This window comes from Scyliorhinus torazame, chromosome 7, assembly GCF_047496885.1.
Source record: "Scyliorhinus torazame isolate Kashiwa2021f chromosome 7, sScyTor2.1, whole genome shotgun sequence".
Classification (NCBI taxonomy): Eukaryota; Metazoa; Chordata; class Chondrichthyes; order Carcharhiniformes; family Scyliorhinidae; genus Scyliorhinus; species Scyliorhinus torazame.
Genome location: NC_092713.1, coordinates 94,414,395 through 94,428,218, shown reverse-complemented (window position 1 = coordinate 94,428,218; position 13,824 = coordinate 94,414,395). Strand labels below are relative to the sequence as shown.

Sequence of the window (13,824 nt, the reverse complement as noted above, 5' to 3'; positions counted from 1 at the left end):
TGGTGTGATTCCATGCACCTGACCCTTATGGGGCTTTTCCTCTCTCCTCTCCCCGTTGCGATATGCAAGGGTGAGTTTTCTAAGGACCTCTGCCTCATTAAGGTCCGGACTCTGCGGGTCGAACCAGTGTTCGGCCTTTGCCCTAACGTGAGGGAGACAGTTAGCTACGAGGGTCTTCAGCCAGTGGGCTGTTCTCTCATCTAAATTCTGCCTATCCGCGGGAGTCCCACACGCCTCCACATAGACAGTCCACAGCCTGTCTGCGAACATATTTGGCGATTCCCCTAGCTGCTGCTTGGTTTCCCCCACCCTCATGAAGGGGCTACCCAGATTCAAGCCCATTGCCTCCAGAACAGCAGTCCGTGCTGCCACCCATGTGTCAGGTCGTCCCCCATTCCCGGAGGTCACTGCCCTGCATAGTTGGGGATCTAGGGTCATCAGGAGCATCCTTATTTGCTCCCCCTCGTCGCATTCATTAATGCTGGCTGCCTGCTCCACCTCCATAAAATGAAGCGACGGATCCCCTTTTGGAGTTAGCCTGGGAACGTGGGCCACCATCCCCCTGAGCGCGGATGCCCCATGAGGAATGATAATGTCGCCCTCAACCAGTCCCCTATCTGCCAGCCCCGCCGGGGGACCATACCTTCTCTGCCTGACAGGGCACATCCGCCCTACCTGGGGTTCCTGCTCCTCCTCCCCACTGTCCAGCTCTCCTGCCCCGTTGGGTAGCCCCCCTGTCCCCGGGCTAACTACCCATATAGGAGACGCCGCTATCTGGGGATACACCACTGACCCCCCTTGGACCTGCCCCTGACCGGGCGGTCCAAACCCTACCTGCTGACCCGGCCCCATCACCGGCATCCCAGGCAGCGGTCTGTCCCCATCCCATGGGGACCCACATACGAAACCAGGTGGACACGCCGCCAGCTGGGGGTACCCTGCCGACCCCCCTTGGACTTGCCCCTGAACGTGCAGTCCGTTCCCCGCCTGCCGACCCGGGCACGATCCCGGTGCCTCAGGAGGCGGTCTATTCCCCTTGGCCTGTGGGGAATCATCCGCTGCGAGGAGCACCTTGCCCCTTGGGAACCCCCCTGGACCTACCAGGTGTACCTGTCCCCTGACCTTGGACAAGGCCTCCTCCAACTCCGTTATTCGTGCCTGGCACGGCCCATGAGCACAGTCCCCTACTTCCTCGCGAGCCACTCGGTACGCTGCCTGGATGTCCCGGAACTTCCCCTCCAGCTTCCTACACTGCTCTGTACTCCGAGCAGAGAGTTCCTGGAGCCTCCGTTCCTTTTCTTTACCCTCCACTATCTGGCAGTGGAGATAGTCCTTCTCGCACCGGTTAGACTCGCTTTCCTGTAGGCTGCCCCGTTTAAATTCTGCCAATTCCTCCCGCAGTCGTTCCGCTGCGCTCGCGCTGTCCTGTTTAATTTCTGCCAATTCCTCCCGCAGTCGTTCCGCTGCGCTCGCGCTGTCCTGTTTACTTTCTGCCAATTCCTCCCGCAGTCGTTCCGCTGCGCTAGCGCTGTCCCCTGCACTGGCCCTCACTTCTCCCAACTCCTGCTCTAACTCTTCGACCCTTTGCTCTGTTATGACTACCTGCTGAGACAGGCAGACCAGCCAAACTGCCTTCTCCAAGTGCTTTTTGTGCGCCTTACTTTCTGTCCATGCAGCTGCTGCCATTACCGGTTGCTCCGCATTGATTAGTTCTGAGATCCAAGGTTTGGTGAGGTTGACCTTTTTCCACATATACGAGAAGATTCTCTCCTCCATTTTACTTCGTTCCCTCACCCCCTCTGCCAAGTCACATACTCCAAACCACCGGGGTCCTGCCGCGGTCGCCATTGTAGAGGGTGCCATCTCTGCTACTCCACTACTGGGCCGATATCTGGGGTTTGAGTATCTGTGTGTGTCTCTCTCCAGCTGGCACTGAAACTTCAGAGGCCAGGGGATGCCGCACTGGGACACCTCCACTGAAGAGAGCACTGAATCAAGCCTGCCGTTTATCCCTAACCGGAAGCCTGAGGCTTATATCACACAGATCTCCAGACCCCTACCAATGCCCAGGTGATTCTCTCTCTTGCCGGTGGTGCAACACCCACCCGGTTCCTACTTCGCTGGAGTAGCTTTCCCAAGAGAGAGAATAGGACACTGCTGTTTATTACCTAACCAGCAGCCTGTCCTGAGTGAATCGCTCAAGATGACCCTAGATTCTTGAACCCGGAATTAAGGTGAGGAATATTTTAACAATGACTTGGTCAGAGATCGCTGGTGAGAGATTGAAGAATTTAAACGACTCCAATTATCAGCAAATCAAGGTTTATTGCAAAACCCAGGTCAAAATCATCAAACAGAAGAAATTATAATAAAATCTTAAACTCTAACACAAACTAAGTCTATTCAGAAAGTACTATAACGGACACAACGAAAAATCTTATTGTTACACAGTTTTAGCAATGGCACAAAACACAAATCAAGTCCCCTTCCCCAAAGCCTCAACCACTATCAAAGTCAAGGGAGTTTCGCAAGCTGCTGCAGGGTACTTACAGTCACAGGCTGCAGGAGGTCAAGTCAAAGGTGGAGAGGTCGAGCCAAGAGACCCTCAATCGAAACACAGCCCCTTTTATACCCGTTTTACCAGGCTTTTCCTGTGTTCTGCCAGCCCCTTTTGCATTAAATTGGTAAGGTTTAAAGTTCCCGCTGGTCCCGCCCCCTTTGAGCCGGTCAGAGCTGTCGACTTCCGGGTTTTCCTCCCCCTTTGCGTTGTATCGGTCCAAGTTTAAAGTTCCCGCTGGTCCCGCCCCCTTTGAGCCGGTCAGAGCTGTCGACTTCCGGGTTTTCCTCCTCCTTTGCGTTGTATCAGTCCAAGTTTAAAGTTCCCGCTGGTCCCGCCCCCTTTGAGCCGGTCAGAGCTGTTTGCTTCCGGGTATTCCTCGCAGGTCCGCTCCTTCCAGCCAGGCAGGCCTGCCGCGATTTGAATTTGGCGCCGACTCCGCCCCCTCCTCCCAGTGAGTTCCTGCCGGTGGCTTCTGTCAAGATTGGAGTACCTCCCCCAGGTCCGCCTCCAACTTGGTTTTTTCTACCGCTTATCTTCAAGGGGCTTTTCCAGCGCAATATACTGAGCCCAGACAGTCTGCTTTTTAGGATAACAAGGTTAGGCTCTCTTGTGAAGATTTTCAAAAGGTCTTCCAGCTGCTCCGGAGATGGCTGCTATTCTCACCTTGCTATGTTGATGGGGTGTTAATTGGATTCTACTCTGGTGGAGGCCAAGTCATTTACATCTGCATGGGGCTATGACCATCCCATTGTCCTGCTTGCAGGCAGGCCCCCTGTGTATTCCCGTGCCCCTTTGTCTGTGTGTTAATCTTATCTCGTTGTCTGGCTCCTTCTTCCTTGTAGCTCCTAGGGGGGGTTTGTAAATACCTATGCCCCTACTCAGCTCAGCGGACCAAGCCTGCTGGGAAATCTGGTTACGTTCTCTTGGCTGAAAAGTCAGTTTACAGTCTCTGGGTTTTATTCTTGGGCAGTCCAAAAGGCCGAATTGCCCGAAAACCTTACACATGGTCACAAGCGGAAGTCCTTGGTCGCTCCCACTCGTGGTGGACATTTTGGACCTTTTCCCTGGCTAACGGCGGAGCTGAGTGATGGTATAAGGTGCAGGAGAGGTGGAAGAAGAGAGTATCCCACCGGTTTATGGATTATGAATTCATGGACCAGAAGTGGTCAAAAAATGAGGGAACAATTGTCGAAAGCTGATGTGGAGCCTGCGACACAGGGGAAGATGGTGGAGGGTCAGGGTCCGAGCCCAGTGGTCGATGGAGCAGTTAGTGACCTTTCTCCACGACAAGTTTGCCCAGCAGAGGAAAGTGAACTTGGAGGACCTGGCCAGGGTGGTGTATCCTATCAAGACGGAGATCGGCCACATGGAAATGAGTTTGGAGGCCCAGGGCCAGGCGATTCGGAAGGTGGAGGAAGCAGAGGGAGAGCACGAGGAGCAGCTCGCCTCGATGGCTGCGGAGATGGGGTTGATGAGAGATCATCAGAAGAGGCTGCAGGATGAAGTGGAGGACCTGGAGAATAGGTCGCGCAGGCAGAATTTGAGAATCATGGGCCTGCCTGAGGGCAGTGAGGCAACGGACGCTGGTGCATATGTGGCACAAATGTTCGAGAAGCTGCTGGGTGAAGGAGCGTTCATTCGGCCCTTGGAGGTGGACCGGGCGCACAGGGCGCTTATGAAGAAGCCGCAGAGAAACGAGCTGCTGAGAGTGATGGTGCGATTGTACCGATTCCTGGATAAGGAACAGATTCTGAGTGGGCCAGGCAGATGAGGCGCTGTACATGGGAAGGCAGCGAGCTGCGTGTCTACCAGGACCTGGGTGTGGAGCTGGCCAAAAGGAGGGTGAGCTTCAACAAGGTGAAGTTGGCCCTCTTTAAGAAGGGGGTGATGTTCGGCATGTTGTACCCAGTGCATCTGCGGGTAACGTACGAAGGCCAGGAACTCTGCTTTGGATCACCAGAGGGGGCGATGGAATTTATTCGAGACAATGGACTGGCAGGAGAAGGAGGACATTGAACTCTGGAGGGAGTGTTTATATTTTGGTTTTCTTCTGGTTTGTATGAACCACTTTTTTATATGTTTGGGGGCCGTTGTTCTGTTCTGTTTTGGGTTTGTTTCGTTCTTAATGGAGGATGGTGGGTTGCTTTTTCTTCTTTGTGTTTGTTGGGGATTGTAAAGTTTGCACAGGGAGGATGGTCGAGCAGGGGGGAAGGGGAATCAGTGGAGGGTAGTATGCTTGGCCCCATGGGCGGGGGCTACCAGGCAAGCTGGGCGGGCGAGCTCACTGAAGCGCAATGGGGGGGGCGAGCAGGTGGTAAATGTGTTGATGGGGGTTGGGACTGTTATTTTGGTTTGGGGGGGGGGGGGAGCAGAAGTCTACTGACAGGGGAGGGACTGAAGAAAGGTGACAGGGAGAGGGTCGATGATGGTGGGCGCCCGAGGGCGGGCCTGAAGAGGTGTGGGATGCGGGCTGGGGGCTGGCCTAGGAAGGGCTATGGTTGATCGGCAGGGGAGGGTGCCCCCTGACCAGGCTGATCATAATAGGGCCTGCGTGTTCATGCATCTGAAAATCTTAAAGGCAGACGTATCTTTGATACAGGAGACACACCTGAGGGTGGTAGATCAGACTAGGCTGAGGAAGGGGTGGGTAGGGCAGGTATTCCATTTGGGGCTAGATTCTAAAAAAAGGGGAGTGGCGATTCTGATTAATAAGCGGGTGGCATTTGAAGTGGGAAGTATAGCGGCGGACAAGGGGCAGATACGTTATGGTGAGCGGGAAGTTGAATGGGCCGAACTGGGGCGATGTAGAGCTTATGAGGCGGGAACTGGGGAAGATCCCTGATCTGGACTCGCATCGGCTGATTATGGGGGGGTATTTTAACATGGTTATAGATCGGCTGGATCGTTCGAGTTCCAGGACAGGGAAGGTGTCAGCAGCTGTGAAGGAACGAAAGGGATTTATGGAACAGATGGGAGGGGTGGATCCATGGAGTTTGGGCAGCCGGGAACGAAGGAATTTTCTTTTTTTTCCCCATGTATACAAAGTGTACTCCCGGATTGACTTTTTAGTCATGGATAGGACTTTGCTGGCAGGGGTGGTTGATGCCGAGTACTAGGCGATTGTTGTGTCGGATCATGCCCCACACTGGGTGGATTTACAGGTGAGTAAGCAGGGGGGCCAGCGCCCGCACTGGAGATTAGATGTAGGACCGTAGCTGGGGAGGAGGTGTGTTTGCGGATGACAGAGGCCATTTGGAGATATGTGGAGATAAATGATATGAGGGAGATTTCGGCAGCTATGGTATGGAAGGCATTGAGGGCAGTGGTGAGAGGGGAGTTTATCTCGATACGGGCACACAGGGAGAAAGTTGAGCGGACGGGGATTGATAGACTAGTTAAGGAGATTCTCCAGGTAGACAGGAGGTACTCGGAGGCCCTGGAGGCGGGGTTGTTGAAGGAGCGGCAGAAGCTGCAGATGGAGTTTGGGTTGCTATCTACAGGGAAGGCGGTGGGCAGTTGAGAAGGGCGGTGTATGAAAATGGGGAGAAGGCTAGTAGGATGTTCGCACACCAGCTAAGGAAATGGGAGGCAGCTATGGAGATAGGAAGAGTGAAGGATAGAGGGGGGGGGCACGATCTTGGACCCAGTGGGGGTGAACGGGGTGTTTAGGGAATTTTATAGTAGGCTGTATGAGTCGCAACCCCCAGCCTGGGTGGAGGGGATGAGGCAGTTTTTGGAGGGACTGGAGTTTCTGAGGGTGGAAGAAAAGCTGGTGGAGGGCCTGGGGCCCCGATTGGGCTGTTTGAAGTGGTGGAGGGGCTAGAGGCTATGCAGTCGGGCAAGGTCCCGGGGCCGGATGGGAACCCGATGGCGTTTTATAAAAGGTTTTCAGGACAGCTGGGACCCTTGCTGGTGAGGGCGTTCAATGAGGCTACTTTGCGAGGGGTACTCCCCCAACAATGTCACAGGCCTCGATCTCTCTTATCCTGAAGCGGGAGAAAGGCTCGGAACAATGCGGGTCAGATAGGCCAATCTCCCTTCTAAATGTAGACGCCAAGCTGCTGGCCAAGATCTTGGCCTCGAGTATAGAGGATTGTGTGCCAGGAGTGATAGGGCAGGGGGCCAGACGGGGTTTCTGAAAGGGAAGCAGCTAACGGCCAACGTCAGAAGACTGTTAAACTTGATTATGATGTCCTGCAGGGGAAGGGAGGTGGAGATGGTGGTCGTCATGGATGTGGAGATCGGGTGGAGTGGGAGTATCTGTGGGAGGTCCTGGGGTGGTTTGGCTTTGGGCAGGGTTTTGTGGACTGGGTCCGGCTGCTGTACCAGGCACCGGTGGCGAGCGTGCTGACGAACCAAGTGAGCTTGGATTATTTTAGGCTGCACCGGGGGATGAGGCAGGGAAGTCCACTCTCCCCACTGTTGTTTGCCTTGGCTATAGAGCCACTGCCGATGGCGCTGAGAGCATCAAATAGTGCAGGAGGCGGGGGGGGGGGGGGGGGGGGGGGGGAGCACAGGGTCCCGTTATATGCGGCCAACCTACTTTTATATATTTCTGACCAGCTGGGGGGATTGGAGAGATTATGGGGATCCTAGTTGCATTTGGCCGGTTTTCGGGGTACAAATTAAATTAAAGCGAGGTCTTTGCGATTCAGGCGAGGGGGCAGGAGAGGAGATTAGGGGAGATGCCGTTCAAGGTGGGAGGGAGTTTTCAGTATTTGGGAATACAGGTGGTACGGGTGTGGGAGCAGCTGCACAAGCTGAATTTGGCTCAGTTAGTGGAGCAGATGAAGGGGGACTTTCGAAGGTGGGACATGCTCCCGTTGTCACTGGTGGGGAGGGTGCAGATGGTAAAGATGACAGTTCTCCCAAGGTTTTTGTTTGTATTTCAGTGCCTGCCTATTTTTATCCCGAAGGCTTTAAGAAGGTGAACACAGTGATCTCTGGATTCGTATGGGCATGTAAAACCCTGCGGGTTAAGAAGGTGTTGCTGGAGCGGGGTCGAGGGGAGGGGAGTGCTGGCCCTACCAAATTTCAGGAACCACTATTGAGCGGCGAACATAGCAATGATCAGGACGTGGGTAGTGGGGGTGGGGTCGGTGTGGGAGCGGGTGGAGCCGGCATCGTGTAGGGGCACAAGTTTAGGGGGACTGGTAACGGCCCCTCTGCCGTTCTTGCCGGCTCGGTACTCCACAAGCCCGGTGGTAGAGGCGGCTTTGAGGGAGTGGGGACAGTGGCGGATGCACATGGGAGTGGAGGGAGTGTCAGTATGGGCACCTATTTGTGGAAACCACTGGTTTGTGGCGGGGAGCTAGATGGGGGGTTTCGGAGGTGGCAGCGAGCTGGGATTGAGTGTTTAGGGGACCTGTTTATTGACGGCAGCTTTCCGTGCTTGGAGGACCTGGAGGAGGAGCTGCCAGATGGGAATGGGTTCCGGTATTTGCAGGTGAGGGACTTTGCACGGAGGCAGGTTTCAACCTTTCCACTCCTTCCGCCCCAGGGGATACAGGGCAAGGAAGTGGCGAAAACGGGAGTAGGGGAGGGGAAGGTCTCGGAAATTTATAAAGAGCTCATGGAATGGGAGGGAACCCCGATATGGGAGGTAAAGCGAAAATGGGAGGAAGAGTTGGGCAAGGAATTAGAGGCAGGATTGTGGGAGGATGCCTTGTGTAGGGTTAACGCATCCTCGTTGTGTGCCACGCTCAGCCTGATACAATTCAAGGTGGTCCATAAGGCGCATATGACTGTGGCCCATGTGAGCAGGTTCTTTTAAGGGGTGGAGGGTAGGTGTGGGCGGTGTGCGGGGGGCCCGTGAATCATGTCCACATGTTTTGGTCATGTCCGAAGCTTAGGGGATTCTGGCAAGGATTTGCCGATGTCATGACAACGGTATTGAAGGTACGGGTGGTTCCGAGTGCAGAGGTGGCGATCTTTGATGTGTTGGAAGACCTGGAAGTCCAGGGGGCGAGAGAGGTTGATGTTTTGGCTTTTGCCTTCCTGGTAGCCTGGAGCCAGATCTTATTGCCGTGGAGGGACTTGGAGCCCCTGAAATCGGGAGTATGGATTAGTGACATGGCTGGGTTTCTCAGGCTTGAGAAGATCAAGTTTGCCCTGAGAGGGTCGACGATAGGGTTCGCCTGGAGGTGGCAGCCCTTTATTGACTTCTTTGAGGAAAATTAAGCTGTCAGCAGATACAAAAGTGGGGGGGGGGCTAGGGAGGGAGGGAGTAAATTGTTAAAAATTTATAAATGCCTTAATAAAATGTTTGTTTTTTTAAAAAAAATAACTGTTGCATTCCCACACTTCCCACAGGAGATCCCTGCACTGCCTGCCTAGCTCTCTTGCCCTGCCTGGTGGTCACCCATTCCCTACCTGCATGTGGAGCCTGTACCTGCGGTGTGACCACCTGTCTGTACGTGCTATCCCCAACACTCTCCGCCTCATGGACAGTGTCCCCAGCCGCCGCTCCAGCTCCGAAACCTAGGCTTCCAGGAACTATAGCTGGATACACTTTCTGCACACATGCTGGTCCAGGGCACTGGAAATGTCCCCAACCTCCCACAAGGAGCAAGAGGAGCAAACAATGGCTCTCCTGCCATGACCTACCCCTTTAAATTAAACCTTTGGAAGATGCTCGATATTAGATTAAATCCAACTCTCTATGGCCCTTCTTTCGTTGTCCTTGCCACTACCAATTGTAGCCCTTACAGTTTATAAACCACAAAACGTATTTTCAACTTTAAGTGATAAAACTTGTAAAGACTTACCTACCTTACCCACTACTTACCAATCAGCTCTCTCTCCTGTAGGCTCAGCGGCAGCAGGACAAGAACCCCCTCTGAATATTTAAAAGTTCCAAAGCAAGGACAAAAAGCAAAGAGCACTTTGTTCCATTCTGCACCGAATTCCCACTCTGTTTCAAATTCTCAAGTTTAAAACTCACACTCTCTGTGCCTCACTCCAGATATGGCCTCTCCCACTGCTCATGCATAAAGCTCACTGTCAATTCTGTTCCGCTAGAAATAGTGCTTTGCTTCTTTTCCTGACTCTATTAACCTCTGTTGCTGCTTTGAACGATTTATCTGTACTCCCAGATCCCTTTGCTCCTCTATTATATTTAGATTTTTATTTTCCAAGTCAATTGTGATCTCTTTTATTTGTTATGAATATATAACTCGCATATCTATATTGACATTAATTTACCAATTAATTCCCCATTTTACAAGTGTATTCATGTATTTTGTAGTTTGTTGTTGCCCTCCTTATTGGTTATTCCACCCACCACTCACCCCACTTCCAATTTGGTGTCCTCTGCAAATTCTATTTCTAAAGTCTAAATCATTAATATAAATAATGAATAACAATGTTCTCATCACTGATCCTTGTGAGGGGCCCTACTCCCCACCCCAGCCTTTTCTGCTCTAGGAATAGCTACCCTTTACCTCTCTCACTGCTGTCTGTCTTGCAGCCAGCATGCTATCCATTCTGCTACTTGTTCCCTGACCTCCATATGCTTATTCATTAATCCATTATGTGGAATTTTTCTGGATTAATCCATTATGTGGTACCTTATCAAAGGACTTTTGGACATCTAGATACATTACATCTACTACATCACCCTCATCTGCTCTCTGTTACCTCTTCCGAGTATTCAATGAATCGAGCATGAATTCAATCGGGAAGCCTTTTCCTTTAGAAATCATCATTATAACATTTATATACCCAGCTGATTCTTTACGCCTGAAGGTTAAGTGAAAATCTGTTTTGTTTCTAAGGAACATTTCCTGACACTTAACTGCTAAGGTGCTCAGTATTTCCCATAGGAAGAATTGGCTAATAGTGGGAATACACAGCAATGCATTCACAAACCTGCAGCTTAATTATGGTGTAGCATGTTGGAACAGGAATAGGCATGTGAGGGGGAAGTGGCTTTAAACTCAATATCAATCTGAGCTAGGTTTAAACCACATTCAATACAGCTTGAAAATCAACTGCACTCACCCTGTACCCATTATTATTCCATCTAATCTGAAGGGATTTTGCTACTTGCTAGCATATTACAGGTTTCAATGGACCTAATGTAAAAATGTAAAATGCTTGGAGCAGCAACTTTAAGCAGCCTTCCTGTTATAAAACTTTTGATTTTGCTTGAAAACGTTTGATGAAAATGAAACTACTGAACTCATGAGTGGAAACGTGTTGTCAGGAAATGAGCAAATGAAGCATGCCCACATAGAAGCCATGAGGGGGTTTTTAATATCTTATTCAACAAACCTTTTGAAAGACCCAAGATATTTTCATGATATCCAATCTTGAATTTATTTCCATTGTAGGTCAAAGATGAAGTTCCCTTTTTACAATCTGCAGTGTTCTTGATGTACAAAGACCCTCCAATAACAGAAATAGAGGAAACTTTACTGCCAATAAACAGTTTGATCCACACCGTGCATGGAAATCACCAATTAGAGCAAACAGGGTTTGATAACTCAAATCCAGATGTTCCAGAGGCTCATAATTCCGATCCGTCTCAACCAAATAAAGAGGAGGAAACCATTGGCTACAAACCTCAAATCTCCAGCAGCTGCCAACTGGCAAATATGTCACAAAATGGTGACCAATCAATTCAAATGGCTGGAAGTAATCAAGTTAAAGAATGCAGCGGATTCAGCACTCGGAGTTTTGACAGGATTGCTGATATTTCCACTATTGGTGTCACCCTAGATATGAACACAGGTTTGGCATCTAGTCAGAGTGGGATGCAAGGTGACCCAGACAATTACATCTTTAAAAAGGACGAGGGTCAGTCCCTAGTCGATGAGCATCACAGAATATATGTAACGGAGGGACATTTTCAAGAACAAACTCTGCTACCGGATGAACTTGTTGATTGTTTACTGCACTCAGAAGATTCCATCGAGATAAAATCTTATTTCCCCCAGATTGTGGCCATTCAGTGACACTGCTTTAGCAGATGCCAAAATCTTTTTCTTACCTCTTAGTTTTCAGAAATTGTATTATGTTGTGTAAATTTGTGGGTTACATGCACTCAGGCTGTGCTCACAGAAGTCGGGGCCTGACTATAAAATTATCAAAGCTCAGAAAGACTATAGATTATAAAACGGGATTGAATTTTTTTTTTGCCCACAGAATGAATATGAGGAATGAGATGCGAACAAAAGCAATTCATTTTGTATTAACCCTTTTACATGAAAAAGTAGAAAAACATTTGATAAAGACCAGAATTGAAGATTTTAAGGTTAAGAGAAGAAATAAGTGGTCAAGAGCACCAAAGAATGTGGTTCCTACTATGCTTCTATGCCCATGAGCGAGTTAACTGTGAATGCAACCAGTTAAATAATTTTGGTTGTTAAATTGGATTAGGATCCCTGAAATTTTGCTTAATTGCCTGGAATTCAACATTAATGTAACCATTGTCAAACAAATTAAAATATGCCTTTAGATTTGATCACCCGGCTGAATCTAAGAAAACAATAGCAAAGTCCAGGTTTTTCAATTGAAGATTGTGACAATTTATGATTTAGTTTCATGCTATTGTTAGCATACTCCAGAAAGTCAGTTGATAACGGATAGAACTGGAACCAATCTTCAGTATTTTAATATTTATTTAGTGAGTTACATATTACAAGCGTACACCTCCTCACCCAACAACCACTGCCTGTAGGAAGTAAATTGAATTGTTCATACATTCCAACACCTCTGTACAATTAAGCATGAATAATGTACAATTAACACCTATATCTGAAAATGTTGGTTTCAGGACGGTTACACTTTTTCACACCATACAATCATATCGATGCTCTCATTGTGAAATCTTGAAGATGCCAAATTGAGAACAAATATCACTACAGTAAGAATTTGAAAATAAATGTATATTTTTCTTTTAATAAAAATTAAGTTGAGAAATGTTAAAATAATACAAAACGTATATGTCCAGATTGTTAATGATTAAATGCTTTCCAAATGTTTTTGTTTAAATCTGTAGTATTTTTTAAAAAATGTATTTTATTACAAACATGTATCAGGACAGGTTACAGCGAATAAACACCCCAGGAAACATATTTCCCAACAATCAACTATACAGTCTGTACAGATCTTTCCCCTTTTTCACCCCTCTCCCCCACGATGAATAGCCACTCAAACACGGTCACAAACATCCTCCACCTTTCTTCAACCCCCCCTGAAGAGTCCCTTAACTCATACTTTATCTCTCTAATTGTAGGAAGTTGTACAGGTCACCCAACCAAGCCACTACCCCCGGTGGCGATGCCGACTGCCACACCAGCAAAATTTGCCGCCGTGCAATCAGAGAGACATCGGCCTTACTCCTCTCCATGAGCTCCGGCTTCTCTGAAACCCCAAATATCGCAACCAAAGGTTCCGGCTCCACCACCTCCTCCACTATCCTGGCTAAGACCGCGAACACTCCCGCCCTGAATCTTCCCAATTTTCCACAACCCCAAAACATGTGCGCGTGATTCGCAGGCCCCCGCCCACACTTCTCACACTCATCTGCTACCCCCTGAAAGAACCCACTCATTCTCACCCGAGTCATATGCACCCTGTGCGCCACCTTAAACTGTATCAGGCTCATCCTTGCACAAGAGTGTCATGATATCCACATCAGCATATCATGGTGCAATCACACACACACTAATGGACAGGTAGTTGGACCAACCAACCAACACACACACATCGCAGCCAATCACCAGTGAGAGCACACGCACTATAAAACAGGGAACACCACAGTTCCCGCTCATTCTACCAGGAGATAGCTCAGAGCACAGAGCTCACAGTGTGCCACTCAGACATAGACCATGTGCTGAGTGCCTCACCAAGATAGTGATAGGGCTGGGTCCACAGGTTAGCTGGTGAAGCACGAACCTCAGCCAGCAGTTAGTAATTGTTATTGTTTAAGACAATAAAACAGAGTTGTACCATCCACAGCCGTGTTGGATCATTTGTGCATTGGAACACCCAACACGACATGATACCAGTAGTGGAAGCTAACCAGTGTCTGTGAGATCTACCTGCACCCTTTCAAAAATCCACCATCCTGCTCCATGGAAAACATCAGCCCGCCGCAGCCACTCCGAATCACTGGAAATCTTGGCGTCAACTGGAAGTTGTTTAAACAGCGCTTCCAGCTCTTCCTAGAAGCCACAGACAGGGAGAATGCATCGGACACCAGGAAGATCGCCCTCCTCCTCTCCACGGCGGGGCAACACGCCATCCACATCTACAAC

At 49.7% G+C, this 13,824-nt stretch overlaps 1 protein-coding gene across 1 annotated transcript in view; it reads left to right on the top strand.

Moving 5' to 3' along the window:
- LOC140427348 (interleukin-23 receptor-like) overlaps window positions 1–13,467 on the top strand; it is a 31,535-nt gene extending 18,068 nt beyond the window's left edge. Inside the window, exon 4 of the mRNA XM_072512898.1 lies at window positions 10,894–13,467. Within this exon, the coding sequence (XP_072368999.1) occupies window positions 10,894–11,517 (624 nt within the window). The 3' untranslated portion in view covers window positions 11,518–13,467. The remainder of the gene's footprint in view (window positions 1–10,893) is intronic.
- Window positions 13,468–13,824: the final 357 nt, after the last annotated feature.